The sequence below is a fragment of the Saimiri boliviensis genome, chromosome 10, assembly GCF_048565385.1.
Source record: "Saimiri boliviensis isolate mSaiBol1 chromosome 10, mSaiBol1.pri, whole genome shotgun sequence".
Classification (NCBI taxonomy): Eukaryota; Metazoa; Chordata; class Mammalia; order Primates; family Cebidae; genus Saimiri; species Saimiri boliviensis.
The window spans coordinates 18223796-18244088 of NC_133458.1; the positions used below are offsets into that span (position 1 = coordinate 18223796).

The 20293-nt window shown below is 38.8% G+C and overlaps 1 protein-coding gene across 6 annotated transcripts in view; it reads right to left on the bottom strand.

The window, feature by feature from the left end:
- The window catches only part of LUC7L2 (LUC7 like 2, pre-mRNA splicing factor), a 63079-nt gene extending 43213 nt beyond the window's left edge, over window positions 1-19866 (bottom strand). The window contains exons 1-3 of one of the 6 annotated variants that reach the window (XM_074379007.1): window positions 19698-19866; window positions 5149-5219; window positions 3480-3574 (exon numbers count right to left, since the gene is read on the bottom strand). In XM_074379007.1, the coding sequence (XP_074235108.1) occupies window positions 3480-3574; window positions 5149-5206 (153 nt within the window). In that variant the 5' untranslated portion in view covers window positions 5207-5219; window positions 19698-19866. The other 5 variants (XM_074379010.1, XM_039472612.2, XM_074379009.1 and 2 more) reach the window with 5 other exon arrangements.
- Window positions 19867-20293: the final 427 nt, after the last annotated feature.

A 20293-nucleotide genomic window follows, 5' to 3' on the forward strand; every position in this document is an offset into this window, starting at 1 on the left:
ACCTGAGGTCAGGAGTTTGAGACCAGCCTGGCCAACATGGTGACACCCCATCTGTATCATTAATTATAAAAGAAAAACAAAAAACAAATTACACTCTCTGTCTCTAAATGCTTGATATAATGTTCCAATCTCTTTATAAGGAAAACACAGGCAGGAAATGCATTTCTGGATACTTTTTTTTTTTTTTTTTGCCCAGGCTGAATCTGAAATCCTGAATTCAAGCAATCCTCCCACCTCAGCCTCCAAAATTGCTGGGGCTATAAGCATATGCCACCATTCATGGCTTTTCTGTATTCTTTTTCTAAATAATCTAAAATATTGGTAAATCATATTCTCCTACAAATGACAGATCTTAGGCACAATGTCCAGAAGACTAAAGGGCAACCTTTAGTCATGAAATCTTTAGGGTACACAATAAAGAAAAAGCATTATAAAAATCGACAGTTAAGGCCAGGCACAGTGGCTCATGCCTGTAATCCTAGTGTTTTGGGAGGCTTTACTTGAGATGGGAGGATTACTTGAGTTGTGAACCTTTCAGAATTTAGGCAGAGTTTTGAGGACTAGGTAAAGGATTTTGTGAGACTCCAACAGTGGCATATAGTGATGTCCTTAAGGACTCGAAAAACTTAACAGTTCACCCTATGTACAAATAGCTTATTACAGAGCTATGGCTTCTTAGCAGTCAAACCCTATAGAACAAATGCTTTTTGTGACAAGAGTGTAATAGTTCACACCTCTTTATGTTGAAGATGCCTATTTCTTTTCTGCTGTTAAATGAAGAATGAGAGACACTGAATTGTAACTGCCAATTTTTTTTTTTTTTTTGAGGCGGGGTCTCACTGTTGTCAAGGGTGAAGTACAGTGGTGTGTACGGCTCACTTGAAGTCTTGAATTCCTGAGCTCAAGCAATCCTCCTGTCTTAGCCTCCCAGGTGGCTAGGACTTCAGGAATATGCCACCATGCCAGGCTAATTTTTTTTTTTGTAGAGATGGAGTTTCACTATGTTGACCAGGTTAGTCTCAAACTCCGGGCCTCAAGTAGTTTTATTAATGTTGTTCTCAAAATGTATCTCAAGTGGTTATTTAGCCATTAAATAAAATTTAAAATTAAAAATTTTCAAATAAAATAACCTTAACAGTTAAATTTTATACAATATTAAACATGGGGCCGGGCACGGTGGCTCAAGCCTGTAATCCCAGCACTTTGGGAGGCCGAGGCGGGTGGATCACGAGGTCGAGAGATCAAGACCATCCTGGTCAACATGGTGAAACCCCGTCTCCACTAAAAATACAAAAAACTAGCTGGGCGTGGTGGCGCGTGCCTGTAATCCCAGCGACTTAGGAGGCTGAGACAGGAGAATTGCCTGAACCCAGGAGGCGGAGGTTGCGGTGAGCCGAGATCGCGCCATTGCACTCCAGCCTGGGTAACAAGAGTGAAACTCCGTCTCAAAAACAAAACAAAAAAAAAAAAAAACATGGAAAATCAGAGTATACTACAGACAATCATAGATTTTATAGATTTCAGATGCATTATATATAGCATAGTGGAAAATAATTATGAAAATGTTAGAAAGTAGATAAAGGAGTTTATTATGGCAGGGCACAGTGACTCATGCCTGTAATCCCAGTACTTTTGGAGGCCGAGGCAGGAGGATTACTTGAGGCCAGGAGTTCGAGTCCAGCCTGGGTAATACGGTGAAACCTCGTCTCTACAAAAAATACAAAAATTAGCTGAGCATGGTGGTGTGTGCCTGTAATTACAGCTACGTAAAAGGCTGAAGGGAGAAACTCTTGAACCCGGGAGGTGGAGGCTGCAGTGGGCAATATTCACAGCCTGCCTCAAAACAAACAAACAAACAAACAAACAAAAACGCCAGGGGTGAGGAGTTCAAGACCAGCCTGGCCAACATGGTAAAATCCCGTCTCTACTAAAAATATGAAAATTAGCCAGGTGTGGTGGTGTGAGCCTGTAATCCCAGCTATTCCAGAGGCTGAGGCAGGAGAAGTGCTTGAAGTCGGGAAGCAGAGGTAGCACTGAGCTGAGATTGCACCACTGCACTTCAGCCTGGGCAAGAGAGCGAGACTCCATCTCAAAAAACGTTTAGAGTTTATTATGTTTATCTGTCACAGTCCTTCCTAATTCCAGGGCTCAGAAACTGGATTTCTCGCCTTGTAGTATTACATAAACAAACTTACGCTCTTTTTTCCTATTAAAAGTTTCAACTGGCCGGGCGCGGTGGCTCAAGCCTGTAATCCCAGCACTTTGGGAGGCCGAGGCGGGTGGATCACGAGGTCGAGAGATCGAGACCAACCATGGTCAACATGGTGAAACCCCGTCTCTAATAAAAATACAAAAAATTAGCTGGGCATGGTGGTGCATGCCTATAATCCCAGCTACTCAGGAGGCTGAGGCAGGAGAATTGCCTGAACCCAGGAGGCGGAGGTTGCGGTGAGCCGAGATCGCGCCATTGCACTCCAGCCTGGGTAACAAGAGCGAAACTCCGTCTCAAAAAAAAAAAAAAAGAAAAAAAAAAAGTTTCAACTGTCTTTCCTACTAGAAGGACAAAGGTGTTTCCTGTTGCATATGCCTTAAGACATACCTCTTTGGGGAACATCCTTAATTTTAACTCTTCTATCAAAGTCGCTTCCTATCAAAGACACTACTCATTTAGATATCTTTGACTAAGAAACTCACTACTTCTGAAAAGGCAAGTCAGAAATCTTTCTTCATTTTAGTCATTTCTGGCAAATGAGAACTAAAGCCAGCTTGAGGCTTAGCCCCTAATAAAGCTCCCCTCCAGCATCAGATGCAGCTATGAAGAGAAGCTGCTTATAATCATTTCAACCAAATCCAAAAGTCAGAGAATCAAATTATTTGTCCCATATTCCAACAGGTTCATAATCATGTGGTCATTCAAAGTAAAACAATGATACTCTAAGATCAACATCTCTGCAGACATAGAGCCTAACCTGAGCTTTATAGTATTAGCAGGAGCAACATTTTAAGTGACAATACTCTCAAATTAAGCTGTGTGGATAATACTTATGTAAGTATTTACTTACACATTTCCCCACTCATTCCACAATATAAATGTGTACAAATCTTAACAAAAATGTATATTGTACTAAAGTCTACTGTTTAACTGTTAAAAGTCTACTGTTTAGTAGTAAAAGAACTACTTTAACAATAAGTTATTTTATTTCTGAACTAACAGTACAAATGCTATATAACTACTTCTGTATTCCAAACAAAACATGCTTTTAAAAATTTTTTGCTCTGAAGAATAGAAAAAAATATAAAACATATCAACCACTTCTGTGAGGAAACCCATTACTGAAGATTTGAATAATCACCGTGAACAATAAAGGATGCAAATCCCTCCTCACAAGTCAATTCTTTTGAAACAGAATTAAGACTTTATCAAGTAGCTCATTATTGCGGCATTCAGTAATCAAACAATACATTTAGTAAATACATACAGTTCCAGAAAGGACATCATGAGGACAACAGTTGAGAAGGTGACTCTTGCATACTCTGTCATCACTGAATTTGATTCGTTGACGAGTAGTATCTCCTGTAATATAGAAGAGTTAATAACACTCAAGGTTAGACAACTGGAAAGTATTTTCTGAGAGCCCTACTATTACTAGCTTTTTATGTGTGGCTACATACACACATTATCAATCAGCTCAAGAGGGATTAGTTTTTACATACATCCTATAGAAAAACTATTTTAGACAACATGCAGTTGCAGTAAGTGTACTGCATACATAATTCAAATAGTCAAAGTGAGAAAGCAATGCATTCTGTTAAATAGAGTACTTCAGAAAAAGCACAGGATTTTAGAGCAGGAATGGACTTTAAAGATTATCGAGTCCAACTCCTTCATATTGCAGATGAGAAAACTGAGGCCCCGAGAGGTTAAGCAACTTGTAGACCCACTAAGAAAGTTTATATTGGTATACAATGTTCCCTTCTTGACACTAAGCATTGATATATTTTTATTTACAGTAATTGAAAAACATAAAAAATAATCTTGCAAACATTGCATACACACTGCGAATCCCCACTGAACCCCAGACGCCATTTCTTCCACTATTTTGTTCCAGCTGAAGTGTCTCCCTTTTGCTGCTGGGAGGAGTTAGAGAGGGTAGAGTAACGCGTTTAAGAGCGTACAAACCTGGAAGAAGGACTTACACACCAGTCAAACAAAGGCACATTGCCTAAATGAAACGTTAACTTTCATGCGTCCAAAGGTTCCATACCTCCAACTTTTACGTAGTCTGCGCTTTTTTACATTGCCAAACTGGGTACATTTAAATTCATTCTGTCTTCACATAACACGATACACCTACCTCCTAAGCAACAGAAGCATCCAACCTGCTTATCAAATATGGCTATCTACTCAAAATGTTAAAGAATCTAAGAAAAAGAAAGGTAACTAGCTCCAATAACAAAATATAGATGTTAGTTACAATTTTTTTGCTTAGAATCTCTTTGGAAAAACAAAAGAAAAACTCGTAAGGATGTTTCCTCTTTCTATATAGAATGATAAGCCCTAAGAAATGTAGGTGTTTTATTTCAGCCTAAACTTGATACATCATTGGTGAATGAAAACCTACTGGTGAATTACTGAAGCGAGAACTACTGGTGCCAAAAAAAGATATAAATACCTCTGTACTTCACATGATATGCCTGGAGCACTCCAAAAACTTTCATGTAGGATGTGATTCAATCATTTAATTTCTGTATTTTCACATGTGAATAATAAAAAGATTAAAACTTTACCCCTTTATATGGTCATATACTGAAGAGCTTAACTTAAACTCAACTAAATAGTATTGTTTTTAGATGGGGTAAGATTTTGTTCAAATTGTTTTAACTTGGTTAAAAATATTTTTGACATTCTAATTTGCAACCAGGGTATATAAAATTTTAATATAGCTAAAATGATAGCTTCAGAGCAGTTCAACAATAGGTTTTCTAGAAGCTCATCTCTAGTAGGTTATTTTTGACACAATTTGGATATTCGGTTTAGGGTTTACGCCTGCTACTATAATAAAAGTTATTTTGGTGGTTTTTCCTTCTAAACACAACTGCTGTTGTTCCACATTCATTAACACATCTGAAAAGTTAGTGATAACTCACGGCTTGGCGAATGCGGGGCCTTTCTGACACTCCCTTGCAGATTGAGGTAGGCAGGCATAGATACATTGAACCTTTACAAATAAAACAAGGGGCCAGATTGTTCATTTTGTATAGAATAAACTCTGCCAGCAATTTCAATACAGCATCTAGAAGTACATTTTGACTGTAAAGATTCTTTTATATAAAAACAAAAGTGAACAAAATCGGGGTGTTTCATTTTTTAAAATACTGACTTAACAAGTATAACCCCAGATAACTATATGACTGACTACAGGTAAAAGTCCAAAACTGGAGCTCTGGACAATGTCTTTGAGCCAAGTGGGGTTTTAAGAAATTATTATTTTTTATCAAGACTTTGGTGAGGGCCTCACGCTCATGTTAGAAGGGTACCGTGATAAGTTCATACCAGAATGTCAATGCTATTAGAGGCTTTTTGCTTCCTACCATCTAAGAAAAAAATTTCATTTCAAATCTGTACCCTAATTATATTAAGAAATTTTAAAATGATAAAATTTTTAAGTTGAAACAAAACAAAACAAAAAAACCCTTATGTATCTAGTAGTCTTCCTGCTAAAAGTATTAAAATGTTTTGGTAATGCAACAGTGGAATCATTTCAGTCCTTTGTTAAACTAATGGCTCAGGCCTTCTAATACAATCAGGGTGAAGTTTTACTAATCAAACATTTCATCAAGTAGAGACTGATTTTTGCTTAACAACTTACATTTAAATATTGTTAATTGTGCCCTGAAGACACAGCTATCAGTTAAAATATGAACAATTCCAAATAGAAATACAGCAAACCAGCAAGTAACCCTGGTGAGCTTCTTGTGTTTTTTTAAATTTTTATTGATACATAATAGTTGTACACATTTTCCCTGGTAAGCTTTTTAAAACAGCATCTGTTTCTATAAATTCCAAAAAGCATTTTAAAATAACTCCTCACTACAAATGAATGGGTGCTCCAAAAATACTTGATAACTGGGCCGGGAGTGGTGGCTCACGCCTGTAATCCAAGCACTTTGGAGGCCAAGGCGGGTGGATCACCTGACGTCAGGAGTTCAAGACCAGCCTGACCAACATGGTGAAATCCCGTCTTTTTACATGTGTATATATATATACATAAAATAAAAATTTTAAAAATTTAAAAATATTTGATAACTGTAGCAAACACAACAAACACAGCTATCAAATAGCAGCCATTATCTTTAAAACAATGAAATAATAAAACACTTAATAATTTGAGACACAGAAATATCCTGAGAGAGAATAGCAACTATCTGTTTATTGATATTTTTAAAGTTCTGCTTAAGGGAGTTTAAGGTTGATATTTGAAAACAAACTGGCTGCATAACCATGCAGTATTTAACAAATTTATTTGGGCTTATTCAATGGAAGCACAATTTGGCTAAACCAACAATGAATTTTAAAAGAAAACTGTTGGTAATTTTGGTTTCTGTCAAGATATCTGGCCCAAACCATGTTTTTCATAAGAATTAGGTAAAACAGTGCCTATTTTATAAAAAGTAGCCTATTTTAGAAACCAAATTTGCTTATAATACGAGAAATTATTTTCAATCTAATGTATTTTATCTTTGGGTTTTGTGGGCATAAAGTCATATAAAAAAACCTAAATTATGAAGAAAAAAAAAGTACCTTGTCACACTAACAATGGATACAAATCACAGAATCAAACCTCTTAGTGACCACATCTGCTGTGCCAGGCAATGGAATTACAAAGAGGCATATAAGACAAGTTCTCTCCTCTCAAGGAGCCAATGATTTTGCTAAAGAAATAGGACATATTAATTTTTTTAAATTTTTTGTGAAACAGGGTCTAACTATGTTACCCAGGCTGACCTCCAACTCCTGCCCTCAAATAATCCTCCCACCTCAGCCTCCCAACATACTGAAATTACAGGCAGGAGCACTGTATCTGGCCAAGGATATATTAATGGAGTAATAAGTTATAATTTAAGATAACATGATCCAAGTGTCAAATGTGTTTCAATTAGGCAGTACTTCAGGAATGCATAGACTAAAATTACCACCAAGACTGGAGATACTGGGAAAAGCTTCATGAAATAAATAGCCAAAATCTGAAGGAAAGATAGGACTTAGATCAAAGGAAAGTAGAAAAAAGAGCACTACAAACTGGAGTGATATCTTTGATAAAGCTTATAGAAGCAAAAAGGATTGGGAGACCAGTAAGTAAACCATATTTGGCTTTGGCATATAAGCTGCTGAGTTCACATAATAATGTGAAACTGTATAAAGACCTATGGCTAATTTCTAGTCTAGTCCATGGCTTCATGTAGAAGAATTGCAAAGTTGGGATCAGAAAAACACTTTTTGAGTAATATTTGGTTTCTTACATTTTTCATTTTTTCAAACCAAATTTTTAGTGTATAAAGTAAAAAAATTAAAATAATGGACTGGAGAACTAGATGAAGTTATTTTTGTCAACAACAACAACGAAAAATCCTACCTATAAACACATGGAGGCTATCTCTGTCCTATAACCTCTACAATATTTAACTAGGCCTTGTATGCTAACTACACAGTCAAGTTTTTAGAATTAGAAACTTGATTTAGAACTCTAGCAAGTGAAGTGTTTTTCATTTTAATAGAAACATCAAATTTCTGTTAATTCCTGTTTCTACCAAATTTTCTACTAAGAAATAACTCTCTTATCTCCCTCTTTTGCTCAACCCTTTCATGAGTTTCATGAATTATAATCTTTGAGAACACCTGAGTGACAAGAATACAGTAAAAATGAGGATGCATATTATTCTTCTCCAGGTCTTTCACCAATGTATCAGAGCCTAAGGTGGTACTGAGGCAGCCAGTTCCACTCAGGGAATACAGACAAGTCACTTTAAAAGAAAGCCTCCTCTCCAAATTGTACTCAAATACTGCTATTCTCAAAATCCCCTTCCATAAGTCAGGAGGAAAAAAATAAGCCCACTGTAATTCCCAACACTGCCATTCTACGGTCCTGTCTTTTCTGAAACTTCCTTTAATATTTAAATTGTATTAGTAACATTTACAACCTTAGCCTAGGTGGTCTCTGACATGATTTCATATGGTGCATGCTATCTTCCCCAATATCCACCCCTTCCCCCCACCGTACTACCCACCCTCTCCCTCCCATACAAACAAGAAACCAAATCAACTTTCATAGATTTAGGTGCTATTTTAAAAACATCAAAATTTTACTTTACCCATTCTCTCCGATGCTCCCTGTATTTTTTTAAGCTGTGAGTGGATGACCATGCTATGTGATCAACAACTGTGAAGGCTAAGCAAAAGTGAACTGAGTTTAGTATTGTAATTTCAAAAGAACCTTAAAGTTTGTAATATTTGACATATTTAATGGTATGCAGAATCCTATTTTACTGTACATTATCAGGCATTAATGGCAAGCAATTGACAAAAACAATCAGTATTTTTTTTGTACAGAATTAGCTTAGAGCTTAGCTTAGGGAAAACAAAGAGGGAGGAGAAAATGTCAACAGCATACAAAGCAATGGAGGCACCCCCATGTCTACAAATGGGGCCAGCACAAGGGAAGCCCTCCCACATTTCCTAGTGTGGCAACCAAAGCCCTTCTCACAAGTACACTAGTTGAGGGTCACATGTCACAGTGGGCTGGAGATAGGACAGTTCCCTTCTCTCTGACAGAAGATCCATAACCCTTCAGTGAAAGGAAAGCTACAGGTAGAGAGGTATAGAACCAAAAGTTTAAAGCTTATCTCCCTGATCCCTTAAATCCCCAAATGGAGAGCAACGTTCCTCTCTCCATTTCTTCCAAAATAAGCTGCGAGTTCACATAATAAAGTGGGAACTGTATAAAGATCTATGACCAATTTCTAATCTAGCCCAAGGCAGAAGAGATCTAAAGCAGTGTACAAGTAAAACCTTGTGTCGCAGGGTGTGGTGGCTCATGCCCATAATCCCAGCACTTTAAGAGGCCGAGGCAGGCGAATCATTTGAGGTCAGGAGTTCAAGACCAGCCTGGCCAACATGGTAAAACCCTGTCTCTACTAAAAATCCAAAAATTAGCTGGACATGGTGGCACATATCTGTAATCCAAGCTACTCGGGAGGCTGAGGTAGGAGAATCATCTGAACCTGAGAGTTGGAGGTTGCAGTGAGCCAAGATGGTGCCACTGCACTCCAGCCTGGCCCACAGAGCCAGACTCTGTCTCAAAAGAAAAAAAAAAAGAAAGAAAAGAAACACCTTGTGTCTTCATGTGGAACCAAAGTAAAAGTGATTATTACTACTGCTGCACAGTAACTATTATACTAATTCGATCATTTTTACATCTTCCTCTAACTTTTAACCCGCTCTTACCTACTTCTCCCACCTACCTTTGTTGTTCCTCTAGAATTCAGCTTAAAGCCCACCTATACAAATCCTTTCATAGTTAACCTTTAAAAAAAAACCAATACTCCCTTACTCCATATGATCTTGTTAATATATACACTCAGTTTAACCCACTGTATATTTAAACTGTTCAAAGTATAGGGTTCATTTTACAAAAGGACTCATCACCCATGTCTTAACATAATTATACAGATGCTATGAAAACATTTTATATGTCTTGATATGCTAAACTTTTCAGGCATGTGTTTATTACATAAGGAAAGGAAAGAAAGAGTACTATGCCAAAGACAGGAAAAAACAATTAGGACAGTCTGCCTTCCAAATGTGACATCAAGTCATTTCCAATAAAACAAAGCAGCTTTCCTTTCCTCCAGAAAATGCAAACACAAGAGTGCTATACAGCTCAGAAAAGTTCTTCTTTTTTTTTTTTTTTTTTTTTTAAAGAGGCAGGGTTTCACCATGTTGGCCAGGCTGGTCTTGAACTCCTGACCTCAGGAGATCCACCTGCCTCAGCCTCCCAAAGTGCTGGGATTACAGGCGTGAGCCACCGCGCCTGGCCATAAATCATTCTTCTTAATCTTCTGGTTCATATGGTCCTGTAAGTTTATAATCAGAAATAGGCACTTGTATCACCCCCCACAATAACTCCCATGACAAGCCAAACATTTTTAAAATACAATGCCCATTGTAGAAGAAATTTCCAGAATTCCATTATTAATCAAAGGTTAATGTTTTTTAAATGTTAAAAATCTAGCCCACTCGTCTGCGAAAATCCGTATCACATGATTATAAAGAATGAGACTGGGAAACAGCCTTGATGGTAGGAAAAAAAGCCTTGTAGGATCTTTGAAGCAAATCAGAATGGTGATGATGAAAATATCAGAAAAGGAATACTAAAGAATCTGCATTCCAAGGGCTCTATTCCATGCCCTGACTATCCTCTCTCATTAATATAAGCAAAGGGTCTTAGCAGCTGGCAGTGATCAATGCCATCTGTTTTGGGGCATACCTGCTTTAGGAAATCAGCATATTTCTCGTCCTAAATTAAGAGACATTAGAAAAGCTTGAATAGTTACTTTAAAATTAAGTCCTAGAGTGGGTTACATAGAATTTAAGATACATGGCATAAAAAGTTGCAGCCTGCTAAATTTTATATTTTGATACTTACTTGCAGAGCTGCAATTCTGATACAGTAACACTTGCATTTTGGATAGCTGGTGCCTTCTATCATCCAGAACTTTCTATATACAAAACTAGAAGTAATCAAAGCTATCTTTGGCTACCAATCAATAGCTGAAAAGAATCAAAGAAAAAGTGATTGGCTGATTTATCTATTAAAAAAGACAAATTCTCATCAGCTGGTGATAGCTACAGAAGCTAACTAGAGCCTCCCCAAATCCAAAACAAAGAAAGAAATAAAAAAGGGAAAAGAAATGAGAATATCAAAGGACAGAGCTGACAGACAACCCAATGATAAAGGAAGAAGTTAAAATGAAAACAAGATTACCATGAAGGAGACGTGAGCCTTAAAACTATTTAAGCAACACAGCAGGAATACTGTGTCACAGTGAATATACAACAAATTCACAAAAAGCGTTTCCTCTGGGGAAAGGACTGAGACCATGAAGGGGACCATAAAAGACTTTATTTGTGAGGCTTTACACACTTTTTAAAATTTGACAGAAATATACAAAATAACATTTGTTCCATCATATAGGTGCTTGACTGTTCTTTATACTTTTTATTAAAAACACTTTTGTCAAATGCAGACACCTATCATCAGTATCACAGAACTTATTACTTAAACATTCACATGTAATTCTTCATTCCCATTAGATTTTTAGTGAAAAGATGACAGAAGCAAATTATGTCCATAATCTCTAAGATAAGGAAATAGAGAAATAACTAAAGCGACTCAGAAACCTGGGGATACAATGGAAAGTAAGATTCTATTGCTATAAATAATTACTAGACCCTAAAGCACATCAACCAATAAATATACAGAACACCACGTGCAGAGAAGTATTCCCTTTAACACAATGGAGTAAATTAAATTGTAACAGGAATTTTTCAAAATATTCATACATGGTATCCAGACTCAGGTGAATCACTGCTTAGTCCTAGAAACATGCTCTGCTGCTCTGCTCCCGTCTATAATGCAGTCCCACAGCCACTTCCCCTAGCATTTCTATCAGGCTTCTCTTTGATAAGCAGTTTTTCCCACAGCCAGGAATCTTTCACATTCCCATTATGGAACCAATAGGTGAAATCCTGCAGAATCATCTACCTCCATGGACCAAAGCACTAAATTTAGGAGAGGTGAGAAATTGAGCTAAATGAGGTAATTTCACCCCGGAGATCTAGATGGACCTCTCTAGGGATCTCCTAGATCTCTCTGTCTCGCAGGCTTGTATTTTTGTCCTGTCAGTTCTGCTTACTGGCTTGGGTATATATAGTTCAATCAGCTTTCCTTTAACATGAATACTCCCTGGAACAGTACTTTCCAAAGTATGAGATTTGCACAAAAAGACGACTTTAAGGGTTATATGATTTCGCCAACATGACATTTTAAATACCACTCAGTAAGAAAGTTATTAATCACGATTAAGAAAAAAAGTTCCCATTTTGCAACAGTACTTATTTAATAAATTTAACAACTTCTAATTTTTAGCACAGGGAACCCTAAGTGACAAGAGAGTCTAGTTATATCTTTGTAATACACCATTTTGTTTTCATTGTATTTATTTTTATGGTGGTATAAACTTTCATTTTAAAATTTAAAAGATTTTAAATTTTCATTTTAAAATTTTTAGAAAGTGAGTTGACATAAAGCAAAGTATTAAATAAATAGAAAACAGTAAAAAATAACAAAGGCAAGGCTGGGCATGGTGGCTAGTGCTTGTAATCCCAGCATTTTGGGAGGCCAAGCCAGGCAGATCACTTGATGTCAGGAGTTTGAGACCAGCCCCGCCAACGTGGCAAAACCTCAACTCTACTAAAAATATAAAAATTAGCAGGGAGTGACGGTGCACGCTTGTAATCTCAGCTACTCGGAAGGCTAAGGTACGAGAATTACTTGAATTCAGGAGGCAAAGGTTGCAGTGAGCCAATATCATGCCACTGCACTCCAGCCTGGGTGACAGAGACTCGGTCTCAAAAATAATAATAATAATAAAGTCAGTAAGTGTGGCAAATATTTGGGAAACATTTATGTAAAAGAGGGTATCTCAAACTTTTAATGTGTATCAGAATCACCTGGAAGGCTTCTTAAAACACAGATTACCCAGAATTTCTGACTCAGTAGGTGGGTCCAAGAATGTGCATTTCTAACAATGCATGATGATGCATTGTTAGATGCTGAATTGGTGGCCCAAGGACCATGCGTTTGAGAATCACTACACCACAACAGTGATCAACAAGCTTTTTGTTAAAGAACCAGATGGTAAATGCTTTATGTTTGCAGGCCATATGACTCTGCAGCAACTATTCAACTCTTGTTTTAAGCCAAAGCAGCCACAGGCAATATGTATATGAATCGGCATGGTTGTGTTCCAATAAAACTTTACTTACAAAAAGCAGGAGGCCGGCCGGGCACGGTGGCTCAAGCCTGTAATCCCAGCACTTTGGGAGGCCAAGGCGGGTGGATCACGAGGTCGAGAGATCGAGACCATCCTGGTCAACATGGTGAAACCCCGTCTCTACTAAAAATACAAAAAAATTAGCTGGGCATGGTGGTGCATGCCTGTAATCCCAGCTACTCAGGAGGCTGAGGCTGGAGAATTGCCTGAACCCAGGAGGCGGAGGTTGCGGTGAGCCGAGATCGTGCCATTGCACTCCAGCCTGGGTAACAACAGCGAAACTCTGTCTCAAAAAAAAAAAAAAAAAAAAAAAAAAAAAAAAAAGCAGGAGGCCATAGTGCCGGTCCCTGATCTAAAACATACCCTTCACTTAACTGAGAAGAGTCTACCATGTAAACTAGCAGCAGGGCAGAACACAGAACAGAACAGCCAGGTATACTACAGATACTATCCAGTAAGTATCAGTTAACACTAGAAGAGAAAAGTGGGGTCTGTAGAAATCTAAGGTATTAAGAAGATTAAAAACAAAACATTTACCATATTCAGGAGACAAGATTCAGCAAGGACAGCTGGTTAAATTCTTTTCATGTTGAGTCAAGTCAAACATCAGTTGTACATGGTTCACAACTATATTGGAACATATGGGTCAATACTGAGTGCTTTTTGGAAAGAAGTTTTAAAGATTCTTTTCTATGCTAATACCAAAATATGACATTTATTCAGCTGAATGGACTACATGTTACTTTCTGATGACTTTGACTTCTTTAAGTCCTAAGTTATTCAGTTCAAACAAAAACATGGAGCTGCAGATGATTTCAGCAATTTCACAAATTACTTTTCTCTATATCCTCAGTAATTTTACAAAATTGCATACTAATCTATTTTGGCTCTGCCTTCCAATGTCTATTCTAGCAGCTGCTAGTGCCTGAGAATCTAACCCAAAAGGAAACAGAATAGCTTTCCTGCAAGTTCTGAAATCACAAGATTCTAGTCAGAAACTTACCCTTTCATTCCCTCATTCCTTTTCCAGCAAGACGTTCCAGCTTCCTTCATCTTCTTAGTTTCTTAGCAGAGTGATTAAGTTATCTCAAAATGCTTGTTTCCTCAAGAACTCTACACACTAACAACAGTAGGCTTGAAGGGTTCAGTCCTTTTCAAGCACCTTTCTGGAATTCCAAACTTAGGGAGTATCTGCCTCATTTAACTAGTCTTGCCCACTTACTGACCTTTAGTTTTAACCCACCTACTTGTCTTCTCAATCCCCCTGCTTGCTGAACTCAAAGCAACTTTAAGCTTTAATGCTTTCATGAGCCACCTGTTACTGAAGAGTATCTGACTCACTAAACCCGACCTTGATCCATGATACCTAATGTTCACGGAATTCCTACTACCCATCTTTAACATGTAGAACACTACCATCTATCCTATGACAACATCCTACCTAAATGAAAACAAAGAAATTTACTTGCTCCTTATAGAACTGATGCAGAAACAGACAAAATTATTTTTCTGTTTTCAGTTCATTTTTACCTGAAGTAAAAGAATGTCTCAGAAGCATATGCTTACTTGAGGAGAACTAAACAACTGTAGAGAATCCAGGAACGATGTAATGTTATATGAAGTGATAGTTTTATTGTATTCTGGGCTGCTGTGTAGATAGAAATATTATTCATAATTCAAAATGTAAAATGAAGACAACTTTTCTAACTGATTCACTATGCAGGTGATAATAAGCTTTCAGTGTTTTGGATATGCCTGAAACTCTGATAAAGTTAAATAGTTAACTGAAACTCAGAAACTACTGTTTAACCCTATACTTGCCATAACTCCTTATAATGTTAAAGAATATACAAGTTCTAGACTAAGAAATATCCTATTTCAAAAATGTCTGCTTATAAAATAAAGGCTCCGCCTCCTTCACTTAAAATGAACAATCCAAGTGGAATAAAATAATGGCTTACAACTGACCAAAAAATGAATATGGTTCATTATGTTAATGAGAAAAATTAAGAGAAAATGTTTTCAATGTTGATGAAAAGTCAAGGAACACAGATTACAGTAAAGATGATTTTATGAATAAAATCCATTAAAGAAAGCACTACTTCAAACTTTGATTCAATAATTTTGCATAAAGGCAGAAATGTCATACTATCCTACAGATTATATGGTATACGTATTACTAATCTTATATTAGCAACAGATAAATGGCTTTCTTAACTGTATTTCCCTGGATATCTCCAAGGATGAGTCTCCTTTCAGTTTTGTATCCCACAAACTATACTACTGTACAACATAACTGATCAACAAAAATAGTATAATTAATATATTGAGGAAGTATATCCTACAATTTAGAAACATTAAAATAGTTAAAAATTACTGAAAGTTTTAACTTGCCCAAAACATTCCCTAACCATAAGGCACAACTAATGATGCTATAAAATTCTATTGTAACATTCCCAGTCTACTTGTTTTGGAGGGCAGGCTGCCATTCCTGGCCTATTTTAATCTTTCAAAGACGGTCACTGCTCCCATTTAAAGGTATAAGCAATTAAAAGATACAGACCCTCAGAACTACCTTCTGTAATTTACCTAATTTCCAAGCTTAAAATGTAACCGAGGCTGGGCATGGTGACTCTCACCTGTAATCCCAGCACTCTGGAGGACAGGCAGGTGGATCACCTGAGGTCAGGAGTTTGAGACCAGCCCGGCCAACATGGAGAAACCTCGTTTCTACTAAATATACAAAATTAGCCAGGCATGCTGGTGGGTGCCTGTAATCCCAGCTACTTGAGAGGCTGAGGCAGGAGAATCACTTGAACCAGGAGGTGGAGGTTGCGGCAGTGAGCTAAGATCACGCCATGGCACTCCAGCCTGGGCGAGAGTGAAACCCTGTCTCAAAAAAAAAAACGATGTAATCTAAATCCACACCCTCAATTTTATTTAATTCTTATCGCATGCATCTTCCCAGGCTTTCTTGGGATCAACACCAGAGACTCATAACCAAACTGTATTTGCTGGCAAAGGGGCTTTAGCTAAGGGATATCCTTGCAATTAATCCAACTGAGAAAAAATGACCATAGTTTGTAGGAGGACACTGTGTTTTTCCAACTGTCACATAGACAATTCTCAAACTGTTTCTTGGATTCTCCTGTGGAGCTCCTCCCTGCTATCAAATAGAATGAATATGTTCAGGGAAAACAAATTATCCCTCTCTCCTCTATTAATACTAACAACTAAAACAAAGATATTTATAAAATGTAATGAATTATAAATGAGGTAAAATATTAGTAATTACTATCTACTTACAGCTTCCTTTTTCTAAAAAAACTTAAAATATATTTATTTTTCAACATTTCTGAGTATAACATAAAAAATTATTTGCTTTCCCATATAACAAATTACAGATTTAACTTGAGGCAAAAAAGGTTAAGTGACTTACCCAAGGTTACAATTAGAGGTACAGCTGGGGCTAGAAACCAGGTCTCCTGAGTCTCAGCCCAGTGCTCTTTTCCTTAGCCCATGATGCCTTATCAGAAAAATCCAAATACAGTCAGACCCCCAGTTATATGGGTATGAGTTACACTGATTCACATATACAAACTTTATATAGTGTGACCAATGTTTCAACTCACGCGGTACCCTGCTTCCATTTATGCAGTATGCCAGGCATCGGCACGATTTTCAGTGGCACACAGGCGGTTGCCACCACCAGGGCCCTAGGCAAAATTGCAAAGAAGGCAAAGTTTGTCTTTGGCCCTCCCACCTCCCTTATGCATTCCTCTCCCACCTCCTGGCAGTCCCCTTGCCCAGCCTCCCGGCACCATCATGCTGCCCTCAGATTGTCTAAAGCCCCCAACTTCCACCACTCACCCAGGACTGTCCTTTCTTCAAGTGCCCAGTGATCCAAAATTACCTCTCCATTGCCCTGCTAATAAAATTCCTACTCCTGAGGATTCCAGTAAAGTTTAGGTAATCTAAATGATTAACTGCTTTTCGTAATTCAAGATAAGGCATATTTAACTAACAGACTTAAATCTCCAATGAATTTTAAAAGGAACTAATTAAAAACTCTGTTGGGAAAGGGAGGGGAAAGAAACCTTAAAGGAGTGGGGAGGTAACGTTTTTCCAAAGCCCAGGACTCTGTGCCACTTCAGATTCCTTCACAGACAGGACACTAAGGGTTGGGGGGATCACTGCCACATTGAACCCCACTACCTAAAAAGAGAGTGGTTGCTTTATAGTCTCTGAATTAAAAAAAAAGAAAAAAAAAAAAAAAAAAAAAAAAAAGGACAAAGTTGCCTTAAATACCCTCCTACCTACCTTTTCCATCTCTCTCCCACCTCCTGGATCCCCATTTCCACCTTAGTGCCAAAGACACCCAACAGCGTTCCCATAAGCTGTTTGTGTGTCCAATACAAGGCTTCCCATTAAATGGTTTCAAATTACATGGCGTTATTCAGGGGACGTTTCCATGTTCCCCTATCCCTGGATAACTTGAAGTTGACTGTATGCAAAAAAGAACAATCCTAATTATTAAAAGTCCTGAATCATAAAATAATATATATAAACTCATTAAATGTCTGGTAAGGAAAAAAAAAAGTTCTGATTCTTATTTTGCATATATAAAAGAATTAATTTTGATATCTAGAAAAAACCCATTCAATTATTTTTCCTTGAAAGTAATATATTTTTTACTTCTGACCCAATACAGTAGTGAAAATCCAGTCATTTCAGCTAAATACTGTGGACTCCTAAATGAGTTCAATCATAATAAATCCTCTAACTCTGAAGGAAAAAAAAAAAATCCAGTGACAAACACATTAAAAAAATACACGAAGTGGATTTTAAGAAATCTAAGTTTCTGCTGACTACACACACAGAAATATATTTAAGTTTAGCTTTGCAATACTAGACAGGCTGCCTAATCCAGAAACTTATCGGGAGATGGTTTACCTTGACCCAACTACCCTCCCAGTAAAACTAGGAAATCCAATTCATGAAGAAGATACCAAAAATGGTGTCCGTCAAGGACTAAAAGGATCATGTAAAGCAAGTCTTGAATAATTTCTTTAATTTTATTACACAGATTAGTTGTTTTATTAGCTAGGATTCAATGAAGCCCGTTCCCAATACTCTCTCATATTGGAAAAGGAGCAACGTGAAGATATGCTGCAGTGATAAAGTAACCATTCTTATTTAAACGTGAGAAATGATAACAGTTAAAAGTTTCTCCAATGGCATTTTAAGTTAATGTTAACTTTCCACACAAAACTCATTTCCTTCCCAATCTTTCCGTCCTCTCTACACAACCACAAGTAGGTTTGCCATCTACACCTATTTGTCCATATGTTCTACAAAGAAAAGTTCCCAATATGGGTTTTTATTAAAACTAAAAATGCGAACACTGAAAAGCCACTCTATGCACTGCTGAAAGATTTGAATGCAATAAGGTTTTTAAAATCTACTCATATTTTGCTGTAAAGCACTCACGTAAATTAAAAGAGTAACTTAAAAACTAAATTTAAGATGTGCCTTTTCTCTTAAATCAACACACTTAAATAACTTGTCAAGAACAAAAGCATTCCTAAGTGGCTAAGAAACTATGCCTAAACAAGCAACATAAAAACTACCAAGGATTTTGCTGTGTTAAGAAAGTAATGAACTAGACCTTTCCTACATATTGGAATAAAGTTCAATTTGAGGGTACATTACTAATTATCATCACGAAAAAAAGCAACAGCATTTCATCCTTTTATTTAGAAATTCTCTTTATGACAGAATAATCCAGCACTTAAAGGCTCTCTATACAGATTCTAACCTAAGCGCCTGAAAGGATCTTTGTTCCCCTAAATTGTAGTTCACTGGGCACCAAATTTTCAAAATCGTTCTATGTAGGGCACATGCAAGATATGTCAATATTCACTGAACAAAGCCTCTATTAAATTGTCTAACAAAATGGAGGTCTCTCGGAAAAACAGGCCATTAACATGTTCCTTTTCACAAAATGGGGCCAAACACACCCCCTTCAAGAAACCATGGTTTGGGTCAGATTTTCCATAAAAATGGTTGTTTCTGTGGGGCTCGATGGTGCATCTCTGGGACTGGGTTAGTAATAAAGGTTTCCTCCTGACCCAGGAAGAGGAGGGGGGAGCTTCTCTCTAGGTATCTGGAGTACGGCGGCGAGGGATGATCCCAAAGCTCTGGGTTAAGGAATCAGATCCGGGGTGGAGGCCTTAGCTGTCCGCAGGCATCTAACCAGCGACAAAACGGGCCCCCCAACTACGCAAGAGAGACGCGGGCTCTCCCGTCCCAGCCAAGTCAACATTAAAAGCACAAACTCTCCTTTCTGCCTCCAGGCCCCGCCTCACCCCATTGGCAGCAGTTCCCGCCAATCCGCACGGTCACCGCCCCCCAAGCCCGCCTGCCAAGCCCTGATTGGATGGGACGGGGGCCGGGGACCTCGTGTTACCAATCTGGGAGCCCCTTACTCAGCCACACGCGCGCGCCCAGGTGCGCCCTCGAAACCCCTTCCCTTCGCCGTCCCCGTCCCCTCCCCCACCCCCAGGGCCCTGGCAGACGCTTACCGTCCCGGGAGGTGCCCATCAACTGGTCCAGCATCGCGCGCATCTGGGCCTGCGCCGACATGGCGGCGGCGTAGCGGGCTGACGGAAGGGGGTTGGGCGAAGACCGGGCCCTTTTGGACGGGGGGATGAGGGTAAGGGATGGGGGAAGGTGCGCTGCTGTCTCGGTGGCCGCCGCCGCCTCGAGACGTGCGGAAAGGGAGCCGGAGGGGTTGCGGGAGAGTCCGGGCTGCGCTCCTCACGACGACGTGTACGTGGAAGACGGCAGCCCCCGACAGCGACCCTCGTGCCCTCACTCTCCGTTCGGTTCTTGGGACAGAAGCGACAAGGGCCAAGCAAGCTCTCGCCTTCAACACCGCCACCCGCCAGAAGCCGTCAACCCCCCCTCCAAGCTCTGACGCCGCTCGCCGCCACCGTCGCCACGACGGGAGCGCGCACGCTCCTCGCGCTCGGTCGTTTCCCGCGGGGGCTCCACCAACTGGCGTCCAGCTGTATGGCTCCGCCCGCGAAGAGTTCCACCCTAACGGCTCAGGGCCCGGGCACGCGCGCTCCTCTCGCCCCTTTACCCCTGATCTCGCGATACTCTGGTTGCCCAACCT